The 27235-nt window shown below is 41.5% G+C and overlaps 1 protein-coding gene across 1 annotated transcript in view; it reads left to right on the top strand.

Moving 5' to 3' along the window:
• ANKRD55 (ankyrin repeat domain 55) overlaps positions 1-27235 on the top strand; it is a gene marked incomplete at both ends in the record, with an annotated part of 113216 nt that overhangs the window by 57084 nt on the left and 28897 nt on the right. The window contains one exon of the mRNA XM_080703195.1: positions 10101-10229. Within this exon, the coding sequence (XP_080559321.1) occupies positions 10101-10229 (129 nt within the window). The remainder of the gene's footprint in view (positions 1-10100; positions 10230-27235) is intronic.

Below are 27235 nucleotides of genomic sequence, written 5' to 3'. Positions count from 1 at the left end.
TGCACGCTTATAATCCCAGTACTTGGGAGGCTGAGACAGGAGTATCGCAGATTCAAAGCCAGCCTCAGCTACTTAGTGAGGCCTTCTACAACTTAGTGAGACCCTGTTTCAAAAATAAAAAAATAAAATAGGGCTGGGAGTGTAGCTTGGAGTCAGAATACCCCTTGAGTTCTATCCCCAATACCACAAAAAAGAATAAATAATAAAAATAGCTGCATCAGTTAATAGTTACATGAATAATCAAAGTACTACTCTTTTCCAGTTGTTGCTGGATTTCCCTGTTGTTTATTTACATTCCCTAGACTAATGAGACTGTGTATACTTTCATCAGAATTAGGGTCTATTTTATATATTCTCTTCTGACTTGCCTGTTTAGATCCTTTTTCCATTGATCTGTTGGTTATTCATCATTTTCTTCTTGATTCATAGGAGTTAATTTTATATTCTAAACATTAATCCTTTGTTTGCTGTTGGATTTTAAATAGCTTTTCACGGTCTGTTGCTTACATTGGAAGTGTTCATATTGTCTTTTCTTGGATAGAAATTTAAAATGTAATATAATCAAAATGTCCATTCTGCTTTTAGTGTATGTGCGTGTATGCATGTGTGTCTATGTGTGTGGTACTAGGGCTTGAATTCAGAAGCAACACCCCAGACCTATTTTCTTTTTAATTTTGAAACAGAGTCTCACTAAGTTGTAGGGGCCTCAATAAGTTGCTGAGTTTGAGGCTGGCTATGAACCTGTGATCCTCCTGTCTCAGCCTCCCAAGTACTGGGATTACAAGTGTACATCACCATGCCCAGCTTTGAGAGAGAGAGAGAGAGAGAGAGAGAGAGAGAGAGAGAGAGAGAGAGAGAGAGAGACAGAGAGAGACAGAGAGAGAGACAGAGAGAGAGACAGAGAGAGAGACAGAGAGAGACAGACAGTCTAGGGATTGAACCCAGGGGATACTACCTCAGACCTATACCCTCAGACCTATTTTATTTTATTTTTATTTTATTTTATTTTATTTTGAAACAGGGTTTCTCCAAGTTGATGAGAGTTTTACTACTTGCTGAAGCTGACCTTGAACCTGCGATCCTACTGTCTCACCCCCCCAAATACTGAAATATAGGCTTGTGCCTACCATGTCCACCTCTTTAGTGTCTTTTTAAAGACTCTTTCTCCCCAAGAACTTAATTATAGTATGTTAAATTTTCTTTTAACCAAGTGTGGTGGCACATACTTGTAATCCCAGTACTTGGGAGGCTGAGACAGGAGGGTCACGCAGGTTCAAAGGCAGCCTCAGCAGCTTAGTGAGGCTCTCAGCAACTTAGTGAGACCCTGTTTCCAAATAAAATATAAAATAGGTCTGTAGGTGTAGCATGGATATAGAAGACCCCTGGGTTCCATCCCCAGTACCACACACACAAAAAAAAATCTTTTAGCTTGGAACAAGTTTTGTTTTTTTTTTTTTTTTCAGTTTCTGGTTTCATTTTTAAATGCTTTGTTCTGTTCCAATGATGTTTGCTTTTCCTGTTTCACTAACCACACTGCTTAATTATGAAGTGACTTGTCTAGAAGCTATCCGTCCATACTGCAGCATTTAACTCTGAGAAAGTAAGATGTGTCATATCGCCCTTGGAGCTTTTGTTCTTCTAATCTGGACCTTGTGGAAAATCACTGACATAGAGAGGCTTGTCTGTTGCAGCTGTAAGGAGTTAACAAGTTACTAAACTGCAATCAAACCTTTTCACTCTCCATTTTGCCTTGACAGGAAGGAGGGAGGGCTCATAAAGAGGAACGCTGAGCTATTGACAAATGGGTTAAAACTTTGAACGCATTTATCCAAAGAAGCACCACTATGTGATATTGAGAACATATGGTTAATCCTATTCACATTCTTTTATTAGTAGATTTTTATGAGCAACCTGACAATCCAACCTTCAACTATAATAGCACACTGAGAAAATAAATCCAAGCTGCAAAAACAGATGTGAACTTTTGGACATGATTCTTGGTACCGATTCTACTTACCATATTCCTAATATAACCCAAACTGACACTGTGTCTTCTAAAGACAAAATTGTAGGAAACAGTCTTTTCACTCTACAGTTAGCAAAAGGTAAACCAAACCAAATGTTTTTAAGTGCACCAGAATTTTTATCCTACAATGAACAACTTTTTTTTATAAAGTAGAGTAGGATGCCAGGCATAGTGGCACACGCTTGCAATCCCAGTACTTGGGAGGCTGAAATAAGAAGACTGCAGTTTCATGGCCAGCCTCAGCAGCTTAGCAAGGTTCTCAGCAACTTAGTGAGACTGTTTCCAAATAAAAAAAAAAAATAAGACCCGGGGTATAATCCAGAGGTAGAAGGTTCCTTGATTTCATCCCCAGGACCACAAAAATAAATACATATATAAACAAACAGAGTAGGGTGGCCACAGTTTAGGAAACCTCACCTCTTTCTCTCCCCATCTCCCTAATCTCATAAATTTCTAAAGGCAGGGTCATGTCTTTTTCATCTTTGCACCCTTAGAATCTAGCTCAGTAACTTGCACATAGTGAAGCTTCAAAAAATTACTCTGTGTGTGTGTGTGTGTGTGTGTGTGTATGTGTGTAGAGGGGGAAGAGATTAAACTCAAGGGAAAAAATTCATGGTATTTTATAGCCCGCTCTCCCTTTTATTGATCCAACTTAATTGCTCATCAATTTTTATTCATCAGACTTGACTCTGGTTATGTTAGTTATTTCTAAAACCTACTCTCAAAAAAATAAGATTCTAGCCACATGTGACAGTATATGCCTGTAATCCCCGTACTTGGGAGTCTGAGACAGGAGGGTCACAAGTTTGAGGACAGCCTCAGCTACTTATGCCCTCCACAACTTAGTGAGACCTTGTTTCAAAGTAAAGAATAAAATATAGGGCAAGGCTGGGTGTGGTGGTGCACACTTGTAATCCCCGCACTTGGGAGGCTGAGACAGGAGGATCTCACAGGTTCGAAGCCAGCCTCAGCTACTTAGTGAGGCTCTCAGCAACTTAGTGAGACCCTGTTTCCAAATAAAGTATAAAAAATAGGTCTGGGAGTATTGTCCAGAGGTAGAATAGAAAAGCCCCTGGGTTCCACCCTCAGTACCAACACACACACACACACACACACACACACACACACACACACACACACAAAGGCAAGAGATGTAGCTCGGAGGTTGGATGCCCCTGGGTTCCATCCCTAGACCTGCAAAAAATAAATGAGTAAATAAACAAAATAAAAAATAAAATACAACTGGGCATGTAGCTGGACAGTAGAATGCCCTGAATTTAATCCCCAGCACTGAAACAAAAAAAGCCAAAACAGAAAGAAGAAAAAGTAAAGCCAAATTGATGGTACAGACCTGTAATACCAGTACTTGGGAGGCTGAGACAGGATGATCACAGGTTCAGAGACAGCCTCAACAAATTAGTGAGGCCCTCAGCAATTTTAGTGAGGCCCTATTTCAAATTAAAACATAAAAAAGGGTAGCCGGGCGTGGTGGCGCACGCTTGTAATCTCAGCGCATGGGTGGTGGAGACAGGAGGATCACGCAGGCTGGCTTAAGAGATCCTGTTTCCAAACAAAAATATAAAATAGGTCTGGGAGTGTAGCCCAGAGGTAGAAGGGCTTCCAGGGCTTGCAGGAACCCCAGTACCATATATATATATATATATATATATATATATATATATATATATATATATATATATGTATGTATGTATGTATGTATGTAGAAGGTGTAGCTCAGAGGTAGAATTCCCCCATTTAATCCCTGATACTACATACACAAAAAAGGAAAGAGCTTTTATATCTTTTAAGATCTTTATAATGTCCTATAAACTCTAGAGCAGAAGTCCTTACCCATTCTTGTGACATGGACATCTTTCATATAAAGCCTATGGACCCATTCAGAATATCTAAAATTACATAAAATAACATTTATATATACATATATATGCTTACAAAAGAAATCAATTATATTGAAATATGGTTACAAGTATTTTAAAGAGCAAATTTTGAATAGTCATATACAAGCTTTTTATTAATGTGTTAAATAAAATCTGATGGTAGGACTGAATACTTCTGCAACTTTGAAATAGCAATGCAGGGATAATATTTTGCAGTAACTAATGTGATCTGAAAGTATCTGTAATTTAAATTTGTGGCAAAGTCACAAATATTGTTAACACTATTGCTGGTTGTTGCCTATATTTATAATTAATGAAGATGCTAAATTTCATTTAGAAGTTGTTGAAAACAAAGATGTAATGTATTTATCTCATGCAAGTTCACGTAAATTATTTCTATCCATAGAAAGAACTTTTGCTTTAGTGGTAATTCTAAAAAGGACCTTTGGGTGTGGTACTGGGGATGGAACCCAGAGGCCTTCTACCTTTGAGCTACACTCCCAACTTGATTTTATTTCTTATTAGGAAAGAGAGCCTTTGGTAATTGTGATGTTGACTATTTATCTAGATTAGAAAACTCCAAAATAATGACAATGAATTAATTTAATAACATTTCTGATTTATAGCATCTATTTCAAATAGAAATGAATTAAAATGGCTTTTAATACTGCATTTGTAACACCATCTAGCTTTGAAAAAATCTTTGAAGTATGTTATTCATTCCAACTTCCTAAGGAATATTCTCTTTAACTTTTTTGGAGAATGGTTGTATGTTCCTGGAGATACAAAGTATGTGAATTTTTAAATGTCAACAAGAGCCAACATGGGCTTCTGTGAAATCTTAGATCCTCCAGAGGATCAGTGAATGCAGAATTGTTTGTTTTTGTTGTTCTTGTTTATTTGTTTGTGTTTTTGTTTGTTTTTTATTTGGGGTTTTTGTGGGTGTTTTTTGTGTTTATTTTTGTTGTGTTTTGCAGTACTGGAGATTAAACCCAACAGCATTTTACCACTGAGATATAGCTTTTATTTTTTATTTTGAAACAGAGTCTCTCTAAGTTACTGATGCTGGCCTCAAATCTAATATCCTCCTGTCTCAGTCTCCTGAAGTTGTTTTGCTGATTCTCAGCTACCTGCTGTCCCCAGGTACACCAAGATAAGTGACACAACAAATACTCGACCACACCCACATTTCTCTCCGTGTGTGCCTTTCGATGCTGAAAGAGCTGATCTGAAGGTGCAGTTCTGAAACACGAAACCTGTCAAACACTAAACCAGATTTCTGGTTCAGAAAACGAAATAGTTACAGTGATCCGAGAAGCTGATAGAACCTGTAAACTCAGAGCTGAACTTGCAGCAGCACAGGTTGAGAGCACAGAATTACTCATCTGCATGAGAGCATCTGTTCCAAAGCAGCCCTACTGTGCACCTAATGATCACAATGGGTGTTAGTTCCTACCAGCAATCTAAAAATAGATGCTAGGTCACCTAGCTTAGTGTTTCCCTTCTGAACATGCCGGAGAGCTCATCTTCATAACTGATTGTGAGTTATGAGTCACTCTTTGAGCCAACACTTCTTATTTTTCAACGGAATGAAACTCTGCTCTCACCACGGCCATCTGGGTGTTGCTGCAACTTGTCTGCAATTGATTCTTAGATTTTCAACCCCTAGATGCTTCCAAGATCCCACTGAGTCTTCGTGGAGTGCCAGCGAGCAGCTGGTAGGAAAGGTCTCTATAGTTTGGACACAGCGGGCGTCTCACATTCAGGAGACTCTGATTTTATTTCCCCCATGTGTCCAAGGGGTCCTTGGTAATTTGCAATTCACTAATTACTTCTAGTACACATTTCCTGAGCACCTACTGTGCGCTCAGTGCCGCTGGCAGTTCAAGGTCAATATGCCACCATATCGGGCTTAACCTGCGTGTCACAACTTCACTGTGATTTCTGTCCCTGCTCATTAAAGACACCAGCTACCCAGCCTGGCCCCATAAATAGCTACTAGAGTCTTACCACTACACAACTCCAAGGCCTGCAGCAGGTTGAATAGAAGCTGAAGGAAGGAGAAGGAGGAAGTTGCAGGGAAATGTTCCTAAACAGAGAGTGTTGTGCAAAACCAACTGCTGCCCTTGAGCTGATTTTGAAAGTTTGGGTTTTTATATTATTAACCCGGAGAGGATTTATTTTTATTTCTCATTAGCTCAACTGAAAAAGAAAAAAAAAAGGCAACAGGAAATTTCTCTTGACTGAATGTTCACAGACTGTTTATATTATGAGAGCATTTAGAGAAGTAGTGAAATAATTCTGATCTCAAGTTGGGGCCATTCAGAGAACTGCCACTCATTCTAACTGTGCTCCCCAAAGTCCAGGACGCAGTGGACTCGGAAGAGAGTAAACATTTTATATATATTATATAATCTTATAATTCAAACCTTACACAAATCAACATTTGGCAGCTGTCTTTTTAGAAAGAGCCTAGAAGCAAAAATGCCAGTGGAACAAATGATAACATAAGGCGACAGCCCTTTACACTAGTGAGAACCACCATCCTATAATGTGAGAACACCTTGAATCCAGCTAAAGTCACAAAGAATATAGTTTCCCAGCACCTGAGCTCATTTCCGAAATGAAAATCAATTAGTGTAATGTGTGCAAAGAGGAGTTTTCTCCAGAGTTAGAGAAACCTGGGTTTGAACCCCAGCCCTGGCATGTACGCAAGGGCTTTGGGCAAGTTACTAAGATTATCTGTTTCCTTTTCCTCACATGTAAAGTGGGTTTAAAACTGCCCACCCTCGGATAAGATCATTGTAAAGATTCACTGAGATGATGTATATTAAGTTCTTGGCACCAAGAATAGTAATGTTTCTCTCATCCCACTCCTTCGCCAAACCATGCAAAAATTGGAGCTTGAGGGGTTTTTTGTTGTTTTAAGAGAAAAAACCTCTTAAAGCCAGTGACTGTTTAGGAGACAAGAATAAATAGTGTACAATCATAGTTTAATTCACAAGTACACGTTCACACTGAGTTCTCACATCCCTAAACCACATCTCTGCGCATCGTCCTTGCCAACCCCCTCCCTGTGACAGCAACACAAAGGACAAAGTCATTGGGGCACTCACAGAAATTCTACATGTCAGTTGCTATATTGGTACCAATGATCATATTGGACCAGTTGATTTGGTATAAAGGTGAAGTCACATTCTGCCTTTTCCTCTTATGTGAATGATTTCAAAAAGCAAAATCAATTTTTACAAAAGCAAGAAGTCTAGTCAAGGGCAGCAAGAAGGAATTCTAGGGACTCAGATAGGCAGACAAGGGCCCATCTCTCATGAAGCTTATACTCAAGTGACTTTAAAATAAAGTCAGTGTCTTTAGCCCTGAATATTGTTGATACTTTCTGATGAGTCCAACAACTCTGAAGCAAATGGGACTCAGAACTAAGAACTGACCCATGCAAAATCCAAAGGAATCAGAGTCCCTTGAGTGCAGATTTCTAATCCCAGTGGGCCCAGAGAAAAATAAAAAGGACCCATTAAAATGCATTGAGCACACTGGGCATGGTGGCACACGCCTGTAATACCAGTACTAGGGAGACTGAGACAGGAGGATCGCAGGTTCAGAGTCAGCCTCAGCAACGTAGCAAGGCTTTTAGCATAACTAGCAAGACCTTGTTTCCAAATAATTTTAAAAAAAAGTAAAATAGGGCTGGGAGTGTAGCCCCTGTATTCAATTCCTAGCATCACAAAAAAGTAAAAGTAAAAATAAATAAATAAATAATAAATAAATAAAATGCATTCAGCTACTCTGCATTCCAAGTAAAATTTAGCTATTGGAATAAGAACAAACTATTTCACTGTTTTCAACCCAGTACTCTTTTCCATATGGAACTAATTTTTTTTAAATAGCCTCAAGATTATCTCTGGAGGCCCAGTGTTATATAACACTTGAAACTTGAAACTTGAAAGCACCTCATAATTTAAGAGTTTAAAATATGTAACTTGTTGAGGGGATTTGGTATTTTAATTTCAGTGCCCCACAAACCTCAAACCCAAGATTCAGTTCTGTGCTCACTCAGACTTCTCTAGAGTTCAGCTTCCTCTTCTAGAAAACAAGGACAGTCGCACCTGCCAGATCTGACGAACTGTGATAGCAGTCCGTGGCCTGACATGAGGAAAGCTTATTTCTTGGTGCATCATAGACCAGTCCTCTGGTCAGCAGGATGGATATATTCTTCCTCACCAATCAGAGACCCAGGCTTTTTGGTCACGCAGTTTCCTCTTCTAGAACCTTGTCCTTCTCTGCATTCAGTTTGGGGATGAAGAAAGAGAAAGTGTGGAGGAACACCTGGGCTCTGCATTCTGGGCCAAGCTTTAAGGGGGCCTTCGTCCCTTCTGTCAATATTCCAGTGGTCATGACTCAGGTCATGACATGGTTGTACCTATCTGCTGGGGGCTTTGAATATACTCTATGTATCTGGGAAGAAAAGGAAAGAGTTTAATGAACACAGAGTAGATTTTTCCATAATACTCAGGCTAGAAGGTGGTTTGGAAGATAAAGTGAGATAATACTTAATAAGAACTCAGGAGCCAGGTGAAGCGGTACACACTTGTAATCCCAGCACTTGGGAGGCTGAGACAGGAGGATTACAGGTTGGTGGCCAGCCTCAGCTACTTAGTGAGGCCCTTTGCAACTCAGTGAGAACTTGTTTCAAAATAAAGAATAAAAATGGGCTGTGGGTCTATCTCAGAGGTAGAATGTCCCTGGGTTCCATCCCCCATACAGCAAAAAACAAAAAAACAAGCAAACAAAAAAAACAACTCAGAAAGGTCCTGGAGTGATAAACATTATCTCTGGGCTGCTGTTGTTGTTCCTGTCCTTATCAAGGCCTGTATTCTCCACTCGCTCATCCTGGATGGAACCTGGAAGACCAAGGCAGTGTCTCCTCTGCAGATTATATTATTTAGAGATGACTGTTAAAAAAAAAAAAGATGAATGTAGCCGGGCATGGTGGTGCATGCTTGTAATCCCCGCGCTTGGGAGGCTGAGACAGGAGGATCACGCAGGTTTGAAGCCAGCCTCAGCTACTCAGTGCGGCTTCCAGCAACTTAGGGAGACCCTGTTTCCAAATAAAATATAAAATAGGTCTGGGAGTATAGCCTGGAGGTAGAAAGCCTCTGGGTTCCACCCCCAGTACCACAAAAAAAAAAAAAAAAAAAAGATGACTGTAAAAAGAGAAGCTTCAAAGCTGCCTGTGCCCTTTGCCCCTTCAGCAGGCACCTCAAACTCGATTCATTTTTTAATACATTTCATGTAACTGAGAAGAGTGGGCAAGGAAAAGAGACGATCTTTCACAACATCTTTCAGGCCCATTTCCCAGCATGACCTCATTTACTATTAAGTTACACCTCAACCACATGATTCTGAAAGAAGCTGAGGTTTTTCAGATTGACTCCTCCAGCTCTGTTCCTCTAGAAGGCTCTAGAAGAAGAGGGAGGAAGAAAATAGAGTGATTTCTTCTAAACAGTGAAAATCAGATCATGCCAGCATCTGCAGTCTTTCTGTTGTATTGAAAAATAAAATCCAAATGGGTTGTACAGGGTCCGTATCCCACTCCCATCCTCCCAGATCAGCCCCACCCCCTCTCCAACCTCATTGGCATCACTCCCCAGCTTCGTCCATTGTTCTACAGCTTGGAATGCAGTCTGTGTTCTGTGCTGGGAGTGCAGCCGTCAGACCGCATCCCTGCCTCTGTGGCTTGGTGCCGCCTGTCCTCTCCCCCAAGTTCTTCTTGCAGAAGACTGGTCAGAACATGTCTGACCCCCATGGTTACTCTTAATTCAACACGCTGTGCACGCACTTCATAGCATTTGGCCAATCTGGAAATACCTCTGGCTCAACTAGCGTGCCGGGCCTGTCTTCCTTTAGCACCGTGCAACACCCACGAGGCAAGGATCCTGTTTATCGTATTCACTTTTGTGTCCTCAGCACCTGTCTGTCAGGCAAAAAAGCAGAAGCTTGGCCAACATCTGTTGAACAACTTCTTTAACAGGTGAATGAACTCACAAGCAGCAACCATCTCATTTGGTGGCAGCTCCCAGGCCTGGGGAGAAAGCAACATCTTCCGTTTCCTTCCAGGGAGCCTGTTCTCATCTCTGCCCTCTCTGATTGTTGTTTTGTAGGGAATGACACCACTCCACTGGGCGGCTTTCCACAACCGACCGCAGCATACCCAGATGCTGTTGAAGAAGGGGGCGGACCCCACCCTGGTGGATAAGGACTTCAAAACGGCTCTCCACTGGGCAGTCCAGGTGAGAGGTGTACCGGCGGGCTCGTCTCAAGCTTGACTGTGTACAGCAGTGCTTATGATATTCTAAATAGGTCAAACATGAAAGATGGGATGATCACAGGTACAAGGCCTGGTATTGATATGCCTTTCTCTCCATCTTCCATATCCAGAGGGGCAACAGCAAATCTGGTCACTCTGGAATCATTGCTATGGCCAACGCACGCATGTGCGCACACACACACATGCGTGCGCGCACACACACACACACGCAGCTCCCCCCCTTCTTTTCTCTCCATCTCAGTGCTTGCTACTGGCTTAACAGAAACCTTCAGAGGATTACTGATAAAACCCCTTCAAAGTCTTTGCCTCTCTTCTGTGTGGATCTTCCACAGCAATACCAGTGCAGGTGGCCCTGAGTTCTATGCTGAACAGTGAGACTAGTGGCCGGTGCCCCTGCCTGGCCCATACTGAAGGGAGTCCACGGCAGTACACCCAACCAAAGAAACCAGAACAGGCTTGTGGCCTCCAGAGTCCACAGAGGGCGAAACTGAGAGCAAGGGAAAAGAATGCTGAGGGTGAACCTGCAGGGAAGCACCCTCTGTTTTCAAGGAGAATGATTAACTGGTATCATCCATTAACATGGCGTTATCTACTCCTTTCTACAAAGAGAAGTCCTATGCTCACTTCCACACACTGGCTGGCCCACTCTATCTTTTGCTGCCAAAGCACAGACATCCCTATTGTTTATTCTCACTGACCCGCTAAGGGCCTCTTTTGAAATTGCCACCAGCCTCCTCGCCAGAGCAGTTTCTACTGCCCTGACTGTGGTTTCGCTCCCATTTTCATGGGCCACGTGCAGCAGAGGTGGGCACCTGGGACTTTCAGGATTGACACATGTGCCTGAGATAAAAGGAAAACAGAAGTGATTTGGAAACTGCTTTGTTTTTTTTTGTTCCTTTAAACTTGGCTGCAGTTACTGTGCCCCAGCCTTGAGCAACACTTCAAAGTGAGCACAACTTGGTTTCTGTCATCTCCACCTGCCCGTGGCACCCTTCTACATACTTTCAGTATTTAATCCCCCAGCTCCCACCCTGCCAGTCCGTGCCCGGGGCCCTCAGAGCTGGCCTCTGGCTGGTAGGAGATCACCTCCGCAGCAGCAGCCCCAGAGGAACCTGGCATGGCTCCCAGTGAATGCCCTGTGCGGGTTGGTTCTCAGCTGAGGTACAAATGGCATTGGAATCAAGATTTTCTGTATGTTCACCAGCAACACTCTTGCATTCGGCCCCCTAGTTCTGAGATGTGTGTGCATCTTGGAAAATCACCCTCAGGTAATAAGGACTGACCTGCCTCCTCTGCTCCCCATTCCTCTACCCCAGCTCCAATTTAGAGCTGGTGCCCTAGACCTGGCTCTGCAATGAAATCACCAACCATGTTTGTAAAAATGACAGATTCCCAGGCCCCACTCCAGACCTCCTGTGTCAGTCTCTCTGGGGATAAGACCTCTGTTCTAATCCTCTAAGAGGCAGTTTTGCAAAACCAGAAAAACAACATACTTGGAAGATCTGAGCTTGTGTTGATAGGCCTGGGCTTGATCTGAAGAAAACTGCCAACATCCGTTTGGCTTAATTAGCTTTGTGTCGTTGCAGGATATGAATGAGACTATGCATGTAACAGTGATATGTAATGGGCTATGGAATTGAAAGAGAATATCATTTAACTGTGGCTCCTGGTTTCCTCCATGAAAACTCGGTTGCCATACTTACACCTCCATATATTATCTCTCTATTAAATGATATATATTTCAACCTGCTACATCTGAAGAGCTTGCAAACTCATGCTTAGGGCCCAACTCAGATTGTTACTCTGTTATTCTGGAGCCCAGGCATCAAGTGTGTGTGTGTGTGTGTGTGTGTGTGTGTGTGTGTGTGTGTGTGTGTTGAACCCAGGGGCATTCTATCTCTGAGCTACACCCCCAGCCCTTTTTTTTTTTATTTTGTAACAGGGTCTCACTAAGTTACTGCACACTGGCCTCAAACCTGTCATCTTTTTGTGTCACCCTCCAAAGTACTGGGATAACAGGTGTGTACCACCATGCTCAGCTCAGGCATCAATATTTTTTAAAGCTCCTTCCTTACCCCCCAAAATTATAAGGTACAGCTAGTGTTGAAAATCACTATAATCACCCGGTGAGGTGGCGCACACTTATAATCCCAGTAGTTGGGAGGCTGAGACAGGAGGATCGCATGGGTTCAAAGCCAGCCTCATCTACTTAGGCTCTCAGCAACTTAGTGAGACCCTGTTTCCAAATAAAATATAAAATAGAACTGGGAGTGTAGCCCAGAGGTAGAAAAGCCCCTGGATTTCACCCCCAGTACCACACACACACACAAAGAAAATCACTATAATCAATGAATTCATATTAGTGGGTGACAGCGCCTCACCTACTTCTACCTACAATGTTTACATTTTGACCATGATTGTAAGAGTGCAATGTCTCATCCATTCATTTATCCAATCACTTCATAAATATTTCCTTGAGCATCCTATGTGTCTGGCATTGGAGGTAAAATGATTAACATGACAGTCCCTTTTAGTACTTCCACAATTGTATGCAATATTGTATGTATGGGTGTGTGAGAATGTTTGCATTAGTTTCGATGAATTCACAACTTTCTTCATATTCAATGAGAATCAGTGACTATCCCAAAAGATGTAAGAGTCATGGCTCTAGAGGAATTGTGCACCCTCTGCTCTCCATGTGGTTAGCAATAAAGCTCAAAAGTTGTGTGTTCTGCCCTTTACATTGCAAAGACTAGGGGTAATTCAAATGTCAGTTGAAATCATTACCCTCACCTTGTTTAGCCTTCTTGTTCATTTATAACACAGAACCAGCATTGTGTTCCTTAAAGTTTTTCCACATGAATGATTCTGTTTCCCGTTGTCATTATTCCTTTTGCTGAACTTCCTGCTTTTCTCTTGAACTACACAATGAAATTCCATTTAAAGCTATAATGATTGAGATAATAAAGGCTTTGTATTTGACTCAGATAACCAAAGCAGTAAAGATTTGAAACATCAGGCCCAGAAATAGACTTCTATTTCTGGGAGCTAGACTTCTGCTCCCATGTCTCAGTTTCTTTGGGAGTTGGCAATCCCCTAGAGTAGGCCCACCGCCCTCTTTCTCACCCCCTCTCTTCCCAAGAGATACCACTGCTTGGCTGTACCTAGGCTAACGATGATCAGAATTGCATCCTACCATGACGATCTCCCTAGATGGCATCCCAGACCCTTAGGACATGTTCTTGCTTACCTGGGATGACACCAGCACAGGCATCTGTCTGTCTCATCTCCCTTTCACTTCTCACCTGGGCAGAAGTCTAGTCCTCACTCTTCCTCAGAGTTCAGCTCCTATGGATCCAACTCCCACCCAACTCAAGATTCTCAGGTCAGTAATTCCAACAAAGACCTCGGACCTCTCAACTCCAGACCTACATTTTCAGCTCTACTGAGCATCCCTCCACAATTTCCCAGACACTTCAAACTCAACAGGGTCAAAATGAATCTGTGGTTCTACCTTCCTATCACATCCCCATTCCACCCATAGTCCAAGTTAAAGACTGCTGCATAATCTACGACTACACCTTCTTTATCATACTTTACCTCCAGATGGACCTCTCACTTCTGCCTCCCCAGTTCTCCCATCTCTTTTCTCCTTTCCATCCCCTTGCTCAAGTGAGGGTCCTAGCAGAAAAGAGAGGGAATACCCATAACTGGGGAGAGAGGTATGAAGAGATGACTTACACACAGCCTCAAGGACAGCATCAGTAGTCGCCATAAGGACACGTGGGTTTAAAAAGGCATGGGAAGGAGTAATTGACTACTGAATCTTGTTTTTTTCTGTGCTGCCATAATAGAATACCAGAGGCTGGGTGACTTACTTTAAAAAGATCTCTATTTCTCACAGTTTCAGAGGCTCAGAAGTCCAAGGTTAAGGGAACTGCATCTAGGTGAGGGCCTGCACGCTGCCTTATCCCATGGCAGAAGGGAGCAGATCAAGAGAGCAGGCACAAGAGAGAGCAAGAGGGAGAGGGGCTGAACTCATCCTTTACAAGGACAGCACTCCCACCATAATTAACCCATTCCTGAGATAACAGTATTAATCCTTTGGGGAAGGCAGAGCCCTCTCGACCTCATCACCTCTTAGAGGTCCCACCTCTCAACGCTGTCACCTCGAATAAATTTCCCACTCCTGAACCTGGGAACAAATGCAAACTATACCACTAAGACACAGCAAGAGCTCAAGCTGTAGGAAGGCACCTAGGGCAGAAGCTGTGGCCTTTGGTGGAATAACAAAATCGTATCTCAGCGAGGAGAGAACTGAGAGACAAACACCGTAATCTCTCCTTCCTCCTACATCTACCTCAGTCAGTGCCACCCATAGGCCAAACCCAACCAGAAGCCACAGGGCCAGGGAGCCCATTTGATGCAGTCCATATGATGCTGAAGAGTGGACATAGACGGGAACAGATGGGAAAACCTGGAAGAATGCACACAAACAACCTAGCACATCTCCCATCACTTCCATAGGCCATGCTTGCACCATCTCTCACGTGGACAGTTACAGCAGCTGCTATCTCTATTCTCAGCACTTCCCTTCTCCAGTTCATTCTTGTACATTGAGCATTCTTCTTACACATCAGAAACATGTGTACCAACATAGCTATTACTATAGCAAAACAATTATGGTCACCGTTGGTCCCTGATTCAAATACCTCTGCTGAGTTCCATTCTGTAGTAAAGGCCCACCCTGGCCTGCCCTCTTCAGTCCACACAATCCTTGCTCCAATTACACTGGAATATTAATAGTCCCTCAAAATATCATAGAGATTCAGTCTGCCCCTCCTCTCTCAATTCTGCTCTTTCCTTTGGGTGGAGTGTACCTTTCTTCTTATATGCCTCTTATATGTCATCTCTTTCACCCACACATTTTTTTGGTGGAACTGGGGATGGAACCCAGGGGCTTTCTACCTCCAGGCTACACTCTCAGATCTATTTTATATTTTATTTGGAAGCAGGGTCTCTTAAGCCAGCTGAGGCTGGCTTTGAACCTGTGTGATCCTCCTGTCTCAGCCTCCCAAGCGTGGGGATTACAAGCGTGCGCCACCACGCCCAGCTCTGCTTGTTCTTTATTATTTCTCACAGCTCAACTAGATGTCACTTTCTTTGTTGAGCTCCCTTTCAGATGGTTCCCTCCATGTGGTCCATCCAGGACGTTCTTACTTCTGGGACATGGGTTATAATTAGGAAGGTACCTGTGCCATCTCTCTAGGCTATGTGCTTAAAAGCAACGTTCCTGTTCATCTATAGACCCAAAGCAGAGTTTTCCGAATCTTAGTTTCCAAAGAGATCTTCACTGAATTCAGTCCAGTAAACAAATCCATCTCAAGCCACTGCATTAATGGCTTATTTGGTCCTCTCTGTGTGAAAACTTTTATGAAAATATTATTTTTAAAGCAGTTTTATATTTAAAACAAAGTTGAGGGGAACGTACAGAACAATCCCATATATCCCTGGCCCCACATGCACAGTCTCTTCCACTATCAATATTCCTGACTAAAGTGGTACATTTGGTATAATTAACGAACCTATATTGGTACATCATTATCTGCCAAAGCCCATAGTTTATGTAAGAGTTCATTCTTGGTTTTGTACAGTCTGTGTATTTTGACAAATATGGTTTACTCTCACCACTGTAGTATCATAAAAAGTAATTTCACTGCCTTAAAAATCTTCTGTGCTCCCCTTATTCTTCCCACCCTCTCACCCAAGCCCCAGAGACCACTGATCTTTTTACTATCTCCATACTTTTCCAGAATTTCATATATTTGGAATCATATAGTATGTAGCTGCATTCATCAATATTCTGCAGCTATAATCTAAAAGACTGACCATATAACTTAAAGGAAAGATTTATTTTCTTATGGTTTCAGGTTGCGTCCCTGTGAGGCCGAGGGACTGCAGATCTCAGGGCATGGTGGCAGGAGAGGGAGGGAGGAAGAGCACATGGGCTGTGCTCACATCATGGAGGCCAGGAGCCAGAGAGCAAGCAGGGAGAGAAGAAACCACTTCTATAATCCCCAAGGCTGCACCCCAGGGACCCACACCCTCCAGCCACCACCCAGATAAATCCATTAGGATGGGTTTATCCACTGTGGGATTACAACCCTCAAGACTCAATTATGTCAACTCCAAACACCAATTGATGAGTTCTTCAAGGGGCCATTCTGTATCTAACCATTACCGTAGCCTTTTCAGATTGGCTTCTTCCACTTAGTAACATGAAAATGTTTCCTCCATAGCTTTTCATGGCTTGAAAGTGCATTTCCTTTTAGTGATGAATAACATTTCACTGTCTGGATGTGCCATATGTTATTTATCTACTTACTCACTTAAAAACATCTTAGTTGCTTCCAAGTTTTGGCAATTATGAATAATGCTGCCATAAACATCCAGCATATTGTGCTGGTGTAGCATAGACATAGATTGTAATTCCTTTGAGTAGATACCAAGGAGAAAAACTGTTGTGTTTAATGGTAAGGGTGTGTTCAGTTTCAGAATAAACCAATAAACTGTCTTCCAAGTGATTGTGCCATGTTGCATTCTCAGTAACAATGAATGAGTTTTTGTGGCTCCACATCCTTGCCAGCATTTATTGTTATCATGTTCTGGATTTTTTTTTTTGTACTGGGGGGGGGGGTTGAACCCAGGAGCATTCTACCTCTAAGCTATACCTCCAGATCTATTTTTTATTCCTTATTTCAAAAGAGGGTCTCACTAAGTTGCAAAAAGCCTCAGTAAGTAGCTGACCCTGGCTGCAAACCTGTGATTCTCCTTTCTCAGCCTCCCAAGAACTGGGGTAATGAGCGTGCGCCACCACACTCAGCATGTTCTGGGTTTTGACCATTCTTATAGGTCTGTAGTGCAGCTCACTGTTGTTCCAATTGGTTTACTTGCCATTTGTGTGTGTGTGAAGGGTGTAAGGTCTTCTGTGTCTAAATTCATTTGTTTGCATGTAGATGTCCAACTGTTCCAGTACCATTTGTTGAAATAACTACCTTTTCTCCATTATAGTGCCATTATGTTTTTAAATCAAAGATTAGTTGATTAGCTAGGCATGGTGATACATGTAAATGTAATCCCAGTACTTCGGAGGCTGAGACAGGAGGATTGCAGGTTTGAGACTAGCCTCAACAACCTATTGAGACTCTAAGCAACCTAGGGAGACCCTGTTTCAAAAAAAAAAAAATTAAAAGGGCTAGGGGTGTAGCTCAGAAGTGGAATGCCCCAGGTTCGATCCCCAGTTACACACACACACACACACACACACAGATTAGTTAACTATATATATTTGGATCTGTTTCTGAGCTCTCTATTCTTTTCCATTGATCTATTTATCTATTTTTTTTGCCAATGCCTTATTGTATTGATAACTATAGCTTTATAGTAACGTATTTAATGGTGAAAAATTGGATATATTCTAATTAGGACCAGGAACAAGGCAAAGATGTCCTCTTTTACTACGCCTTTTCAACACTGTAATAAGGGAAATGGAAATTAAGCACACAATTAGATAATATTTTATGCCAGTTAGACTAGCCAAACTTAAAGTCTAATAATATAAGGGATTTATTTATTTATTTATTTATTTATTTATTTATTTATTTATTGTAGTACTAGGGATTGAACCCAGAGGCATTCTACCTCTGAGCTACACCTCAGCCCTATTTTATTCTTTTATTTTGAAACAGGGTCTTGTTAAGTTTTAAGAGCTTTGTTAAATTGCTGAGGCTATCCTCAAATCTGTAATCCTCCTGTCTCAGCCTTCCAAGTACTGAGATTATAGGCATGTGCCACCATGCCTAGCCAACATAAAGGATTTTAAAAATGTACAACCACAAGAGCTCTTATATATTGCTTATATATCTTACATATATAACATTTAAATTATATTTTTATATCATATATATATATATAGTCTTCAATAATCCTGTAACTCTACTTTTAGATATATACCTGAGAAAAACTCCTATACATACACATCAAGAGATGTGAACAAAGGTGATCATAGCAACACTGAATTTTCAAAAACCTGGAAACAATGTAAATAAATGCCTATCCACTGCAGTGTAGATGAATAATTGTGGCATTTTTATACAATGCAATGTTATTCTACAATTATAACAAGACTTACAGCAATATATCATAATACAGATAATTCAGAAATACGTAAGTGAAAAACCAAGTACAAAAGTATTTCATAAGCATACTATTTTATACAGTTAGAAAAAACTAAACAGTACATGTGGCTACAGTATTGAAAAAAAAAGAAAAAATGATAAACAAACATGAGGGTAATGATGAATCCATGTGAAAGGAGATAAAGGATGGGTTGGAGAAAATTATACTTCTGTGTAGGTTATTGTTAAGGTTCAAGGTTTATTACATTATTAAAAATAAATTAAAAATCCATGAGCCAAAATTTATGATTAATCCAATTCTGAGCACCTGTGATCCTAAATAAGCGAAAAATAAAATAAATAAAATACAGTATGTAGAACAATGTTCAAAGTATACATTATTTTATTAATATATGTGCATATTTTCTTGGAAATCATTTGGAAGAATAATAATTTATTTTGTGGTAATTATATTTCAAGTAATTTAAATAGATTTGGTTTTCATTTACCTGTATTTTAATCTTTCAATAAAATATTTACTTGTATAATTAATATAAAGCTATAACTTGTCAAATTTTAATAATTCTAGTTAATATTGCCTCTTCTTATTAAAAGTATTCTCAAGCTGGGTGTGGTCATTCATGCTTGTAATCCCAGCATTCAGGAGGCTGAGACAGGAGGATCCAGGTTTGCAGCCAGCCGCCTATACTTAGTGAGGCCCTTTGCAACTCAGTGAGACCCTGTTTCAAAGTAAAGAATATAAAGTAGGGCTGGGGGTGTAGCTCGGAGGTAGAATGCCCCTAGGTTCCACCACCCCCCCCCGTACTACAAAAAATTAAAAAAAGTATTCTCTATTCAAGGCTCTTGGCATCGAGATACAATATCCAGACTAAACATATAGCTGATGAGGCTTCTTCTCAGTTTCTGTTATCCTAGAAACACAGTCAACAAGAGATTCTTTTGATTTTTCTATGTTATGTATGTTATAATATATGAATATAAAATAAATTATGTCTAACTTTTTCAGTAAAGAAACTTTATTTGGTATCTTAGGAACTGCAACTCAGGAGCTATGTATTCAGATTTCTCTGAATCAACATCCCAAGGAATGAAGGAAGGAAAAGGAGGAGTTTATATGTTGAGCAAGAACAGGAGCTCTGTGTAGACAATAAATGTATAAAGAGAATGGAAATGTCCATTAGATTGGATTCCAGTAGCCTCTTGCCATGCATCTTGAGCCTCTAGACACAATGCAATTTTCCAGTCATTTAGGTTATTACAGATGTCTGTGGTCAAACTGTGAAGGCAACCAAAGTCCACATTCCAGGGAGCAGCCAGAATTGTGCATAATACTGCTTCCATAATGGCCCCCTGACTCCATTTTGAGAAGCACTTTAAATATTGCTTTCACTGTGATTTTGTGTGTATGTGAGTGTGTGTGTGTGTGTGTGTGTGTGTGATTGTGTATGTGTGTGTGTGTGTGTGTGTGTGTGTGTGTGTGTGTGTGTCTGTGTGACTGTGTGTGTGTGTGACTGGGGATTGAAGTCAGGAGCATTTTACCTCTGAGCTACATCCCAGCCCTCTTTATTTTTTATTTTGAAACAAAGTCTCACCAAGTTGCTAAGACTTTCACTATTGCTGAAACTGGTCTCCAATCTGTGATTCTCCTGTCTGACTCTCAAGTGCTGGGATTCCAAGCAAGCACCACCATGTCCGGCTGGGTTTTTATTTCCCTACTTGTCCCCTTCCCTCTGGATCATGTTGTCTTTGACAAGAAGCATGGATGACCAATCTTTGGATCATGTGCTAGTTTTTATAGGTCTGGTCCTCAAATTTGGAAATGTTCATTCCCAGGAAGTCATGTCCCATGGAAGATGGAAAGAGGTCAATGTAGATGGAGAACTTAAGGTCACATTGAGGAACAAGGAGATGGTCAGGGAGCAGGGACTAGGCAATATCTTACTGTGTTTCAACGATGGTTTCCAATAAGGATGAAGGATTCCCTCCAATCATATTTTAGAGTTTCAGTCCTAAGAAAGCTTCTCAACTCAGTTACCTTTTCCAGTTTTCTTTTTGTTACTAATTTCTAGTTTAATTCTACTGTGGTCAGAGAGCATACCTTATATGATTTTTATTTTATTAAATTTGTTATTTAGGCATGATGGCACATACCTGTAATATTAGTACTTGAGAGGCTGAGACAGAAAGATCACAGGTACAAGACCAGCCTCAGCAACTTAGTGAGGCTCTCAGCAACTTAGCAAGACCTTGTTTCCAAATAAAATTAAAAAAAAAAATAGGACTGGGGTGTAGCTCGGAGGTAAAATGCAATTAGGTTCAATCTTCATCGCAATCAGTAAACAGATTGATTAATTAATTAATTAATTGTTAAAGTGTGTTTATGGTATACAATGTGGTCTCTCTTGGTGAATGTTTCATGTGAGCCTGTTAAGGATGTGTATTTGGAGCCGATTGTGATGGCACACGCTTGTTTTTGTTTTTGTTTTTGTTTTTGTTTTTGTTTTTGTTTTGGTGGTACTGGGGTGGAACCCAGAGGCTTTCTACCTCCGGGCTATACTCCCAGACCTATTTTCTATTTTATTTAGAAACAGGGTCTCACTAAGTTGATGAGAGCCTCACTAAGTAGCTGAGGCTGACATCGAACCTGTGTGATCCTCCTGTCTCAGCCTCCCAAGCGCGGGGATTACAAGCGTGCGCCATCACGCCCGGCCAGATGGCACACGTTTGTAATACTAGCATTTGGGAGGCTGAGACAGGAGGATGATGGTTCACAGCCAGCCTCAGCTACTTAGTGAGGACCTTCCTAATTCATTGAAACCCTGTTTCAAAATAAAGAATAAAACATAGGGCTGGGGGCATGGCTCAGATTTAGAATGCCCTTGGGTTCCATCCCCAGTACTGTAAAAAAAAAAAAAATGTGTATTTGGGGCTGGGAGTGTATAGCATAGTGGTATAGTTCTTGCCTAGCATATGCAAAAAGTCCTGGGTTCAATCCCCAGCAACACACACACACACACACACACACACACACACACAACTAGTATTTTGCTATTGTTGAATGAAGTAGTCCGTAAGTATCAGCTGACTGATAGTGCTGTAGTTCAACTGTATCCTTACTGACTCTTTGCTGCACCTGTCCATTTCTGATGGAGAGGCATTGGAGTCTCCAACTATAATAGTAAAGTTATCTACTTCTCTTTGAAGTTTTACCAGTTTTTGTTTCATGTATTTTGAGGCTCTGTTTTGGATGTGTAAGGATCATTACGTCTTCTTGGAGAGTTAAACTCTATCTATAATGCAATGTCCCTGTTTATCCCTAATAACTGTCCCTGCTTTCTCTGCTTAAATTAATATAGCTACTTCTGCTTTATATGCCTTCATAGTTTCTTGCAGACAATATATAATGTATCTTTAGTTTAATATTTTGTTTTGTTTTGGTACTTGCGGTTGAACCCAGGGATCTTCTACCTCTGAACTGCACCCACGGGCCTATTTTATTTTTTACTTGAAAACAGAGTCTTGTTAGCTTGATGAGAGTCTTACTACTTGCTGAGACTGTCCTCGAACCTGTGCTATTCCTGTCTCAGCCTCCCGAATGCTAGTATTGGGATAGCTGATGTGTGCCACTATGCCCGGCATTTTATAATTTTTAAATAATTTTGCAAGTGCTTTGCAGTTACACATCATGGTGAGGTTCAATGTGATGCTAAAGTACATGCTCACAGCTCTTGGTGCTTGCCTGGTTTCCAAGAAGTCTTACTTAGTTCTTATCTTCGTTCCTCTCTAGAAGAGGTCCCCCCGCACCTTTCTGGCTTCTTTTGAGATTTTTTTCTTTGATGTTCTATAATTGAAAATGATATGCCTATGTGTGGTTATTTTTAAATCCATCCTTGGTAGTTTCTGAACTTTGGCAACTAACATTAGTTTGAGGTATTTCTCAGTCACTATTATTGTTTCATTTATTTCTTCTGTTCCTGTCTTTTTTCCCCCTCCTTATTATTCCCATTAAATAAATGTTGTACCTGTTGTCATTTGTCCACATTTCTTCAATATTCTCTTCCGCTTTTTACCATCTTTGTTTTTCAATTTGAAAGTTTCTCAGAGATCCTTACTCAGTTGTGTCCAGTCCACTAGTAAGTTCATCAAAGGTATTCTTCATTTCTGTTACAGTGTTTTTTATCTCTGATATTTCTTTTTGGTTCCTTCTTAGGATTTCCATCTCTCTGCTTACATTGCCCATCTGTTCTTGCATGCTACCTACTTTATCATCAGGACCCTTAGTACATTAATTACAGTTGCTCTAAATTCCCAGTCTGATAAGTCTAACAGGTCTGATTCTGATACTTGCTCTGAGTTTCTTCACATTGTTTGAGCTTTTTTATTTGTCATAGATTTTTTATTGTTTTTCTTACTGTTTACTTTTAGTATGCCTTGTAATTTTTTTCTTGTTTGCCAGCTATGATGTAATGATGTAATATGTAAAAGTAAATGTTGTAAAGAAAGTATTAGTAATGTGGTACAATTTGGGGACAGGGGAAGCATTCTGTAACCCCATGATTAGCTCTCAGTTTTTACCGTATGCCTCTGGACTGTGAACTTTACTAGTTTCTTGATTGTTTGGGGGGTTTTATTATATATATTTTTCCTTTTTCTCCCTTTATCCCTTTTACCTTTCAGTGGGACAGGATGATGACAGTTGGCTTCCCTGAGGTCAATAAAGCCCTAACAGGTTAGGCTTTGGTTATGTAACTACTACTGAGTGCCTTTGAGTATTTCCAAATGGTTCTTTTTTTCATCCTCCTATCAGAAGCTGTGGAGATTTTTTCCCCCTGTTATTTATTATGAGAACTTGGCCAAGTTCTTGGAGGTAAAACTCACAAAACTATGGGCCTCTGGCTCTGCCTGGGCCCCACTACAGTTTGTGGCTATGAGACTCATCCACACTGAGCCTTCAGCAAGTCATCGACTGCTGTTCAGGTTTTCCTACCCCAGCGCTGGTTTCCACAGGAGTTTCTGCTCTGAGAAGCCATGATTCTCTGTATGTACACCCGCCTGTCTCTCCAATCTGGAGACAGCTTGCCCTGTGACCTCACTTCTATTATGGATTAGAGCTCGGGGATAACATTTTCAGCTTAACCAAGCCTCCCAGGAATATAGGGCCTTAATACCACTAAGATTTCTAACAATAGGACTTCTGGGCATCATAGCAGATCAGTAAAAGTAGCAAATATTTACTGCCCTCAAATTTCACCACTATTTCCTTTCCCATTTACTACAAAATGGATTTATTTGAGATATTCCTCAGTAGTCCTGATCTTTCAGAATAGTCTCAAGAAAGGATCAAAAGGAAAGAAGTGCACTAATATAAAATGATTATTTCCTATTTGTTTATTCAGCATGTGCTTATGTGGTTAAGGAAGTTAAACACACGCATGCAGTCACACACACAGTCACACACACATATGCAGTTGATCTGTGTCAATAGTTTGAACAGTGTCAAAATTCTGTAATATGCTCCAAATACATTCAAAATATTAAAGGATGATTATGAATGCTATACAGCGGTGGGTCCAGTTCATACCACGGAAGAACCTCAACTAGAGAGCCACACAGATCACTTAGCCCAACCCTCACTTCCTCGGTGGGGAAGCTTGAGCACAGGGAGGTCATCATTAGCCCCAGAGCACCCCTGTGTCCACACAGGAACCCAGGCCTGGGGCTCCCAGTGCTTGATAAGGAGATGACTATTGAGCCTCACAATCCCAAAGTAAACAAAGAGAAAGTGAAGTTTACAATCACCCTGGGAGCAGAGCCTCTCACCTGTTGTGTTAGAGTCCCATCACTATGACAAAATATCTGACATGAACAACTTGAAAGGAAGAACGGTTTATTTCTGCTCTTAGTTCAGAGGTTCAGTGCTCTGGGGCCCAGGGTGAGGCCGAGCAGGAGAACAGCCGCGCAGGGAGCCAGTGGTGGGGCAGAGCTGCTCACCCCATGGCCTGGAGGCCAGGAAGGTGGCCGGGGAGCAGGGCCTCAGTGTACCCTTCATGGCATGCCTCCAGTGATGTAACTTCCTCCCTCCAGGCCCCCTCTCCTAAGGTGCTACCGCCTCTGATAATGCCACGGCTGGCAACCACGTCTTTAACACCGGAGCCTTTGGGAGACACTTCAGGATTGAGAAACTGGAGCCTTGAAGGACAACCCAGGTTATAGGGGCCTTCATATCAGCTCTCCCATGCTTTGTTGTAGGGAGGAAGGGGTGGGGAATAATGAGGAAAAACAGAGACTGACCTAGGGATAAAACCAAGTGGAAAAAGAAGAGAAGAGATAGTAAAAATTGAGAGATAATGAGGAGCAGAAAGAGAAGCCAAGAAGTCAATCCAGTCCTTGTTTGGCTTTGTGCAAGTTTATGAGGCTCCTTTTATTCATCTATTTACTCGTTGCTCAGCAAATATTTACTGAGAGTTACTCTTTGCTGGGCTTCATTTCAGCAGAAAGTTTCTAGTCGTAATGTTTGCAAGGGCTCCCCAACTCCCCAGCCCTGGAGATTTTATCTTGTCAGGCAACTGGAAGCAGAAGCCAGACCTTTTCTTTCACAATGACACAGCAATAAAGGAGTTTGTTTGTTTGCTTGCTTGTTTGTTTGTTTGTTTTCTGTGTTAAGCATTAGCACTGTTATGAAACGAAGCCATTCTTCAGCATGCCTCATCCCTCCCACCATCTCTGTCTTCCACTTTCTGTCCAGGAAAGTCAGCCTCAGGCTTTGGGGTTCATCAGCCTCTTGGAATCCAGCAGAAAGCCTGGATTCAAAGAAGCTAACCATGAGGAGGGTGCAGACTCTACAATATATTGGGACCTTCTCCATTTGGCTCATCCCAAACCTTCAGTTCTCAAATGCTTGCACAGCCCCTCTGGTATAATATATCTGGCTCCAGGAAAACTTTTGGGCCAGAGTGGTCTTTAAACATCATACAATCACGTAGCTCTTTAAAAAGGACCTAAGGCTAAAACACTCGCCTCCGTTTTCTATAGTCACTTTCATGGGACAAACAATGAAAACATATTCCACCATTCAAGATGAGAAAGAAGACGAGTTTCCTCCAAACCGAAGGCACCATGGAATTAACTCCCCAGACATTAATATATTAATAAATAGCCAAGAGTTCCCGAACCTCCCAGTAGGTTGCCTTTAAGGATCGCCTAGAATAAAGAGGTCCACAATCAGGGTATTGGAATCTTGTTTTTGCTTTGTATTAATTTGCCTGTAGCAAAGTTCTTATGCATTAATTATATTTTCTCTGTGGTATGGCTCCTTCTGAGTCAGGCCTCCCTAACCTCCTCTAGAACTCAGACGGTTCCTAACAATTTTCAGGGTACATGAAGGCAACACTGTGGATTACCTCTGGACAAAAACAAGGCAAAGGAATACAACCAAAACAAACAAACAAATCCATTATGCTGGCTGCACTGTACAGAATTCGAGAACTCCCTCCCTATCTGATAACATTCCCCTCAATGTAAATTCTTCCTAAGGGCTTATTTGAGCAACATTTCCATTTCTTCTCTCCTGGTGACTCCTAGTCTCTGTGACCTTCCCTGGCCTCCCAAGTCTGAGCCTTCCTTTGGCTGACACCCAGTCCAGATTGCTAAGAAGGGAGTTGTGTCACCAGGAGACCATCAACCAGGGACTCAGCTTACAAACCAGTGCTCTCTAGGGCTCCCTCAAATTCCCATGTGGGTTTGCCATGGCAACCTTCCAAGGAGGAGCTTTTAAAGTACCAAATGTTTTAATTCTAATGAAGACCTCAGTTGGCAAGTCACACACCACTGCTACTAACACTTCAAGTGTATATAGCTAATTATCCTGTTAGCTCCACCAGTATGAACATACAGGATCAAAAACATAAGCCGCTCCTTTTATTGGACACAGAGGGATGGGGCAGTGAGCACAAGGACTCCACAGAGTTGATCCTGGCTCCTTTAATGCTTACCTGTGACCTTGGGCAATCTATCTAATTCCTCTGTGTCCTCATTCTCTAACCTGTACAAAACATGGAGCTAATAATAGTGCCCGACGCATGGGATTAAATGAGTTAGCACATGAAATGGTTTAGTAAGGTGCCAAGCATCGAATGCTCACTTAGTAAATGTAACTATCACCATTATTTCTAGGAGGATCTTCTTATGGAAAGAAAAAGAAGTACAAATAATAATGTTGTGAGATCCAGGGATAGAGGCAAAGAAATTACCTGGAGAATTCAGAACAAAAGGCATTTTTTAGGAAAAGTCTAAGGGAGAGGACTGTTTCCACTTACCCAGAAAGGTGATCTAGCCAAGATTCCCAAAATTAGTGGCTTACCATCCCCTTAAAAAAAATTACTCACTGACCCCCTCGGCACCTCCACTGCCACGTTATTTTTATTCGAGCTCCCCAGTTGCATCTTAAGGTACTACTGCCTCCTGGATCACTCCAGCTCCCCTGCACCTGCACCTGCATACAGGTACACGTGTATGCGTGCACACACACGCACACACACACGGAGTGGTATTGCTCACTTTGTAAGTCTATGGAAGACACCTGCTGCCTGGGACTGGCTAGTCAAGATCCCAGGATAGATGACACAGGGTCTTAGCAGCAGTTCCTATTTTAGCTTAGCACTTTGAAGCAATTCCTCCCATGATGAGGAGGAGGAAAAGGAGGAGGAGGAGGAGGAGGAGGGTGATTTTGTTTTTCCCATTTGTGCTTAATGTTCCCTCTTTCACAAAGGGG

This window comes from Muscardinus avellanarius (genome assembly GCF_963383645.1).
Source record: "Muscardinus avellanarius genome assembly, chromosome: 1".
Taxonomy (NCBI): Eukaryota; Metazoa; Chordata; class Mammalia; order Rodentia; family Gliridae; genus Muscardinus; species Muscardinus avellanarius.
The sequence above is the reverse complement of the archived record's forward strand: the minus strand, read 5'-3'. Positions and strand labels throughout refer to the sequence as shown.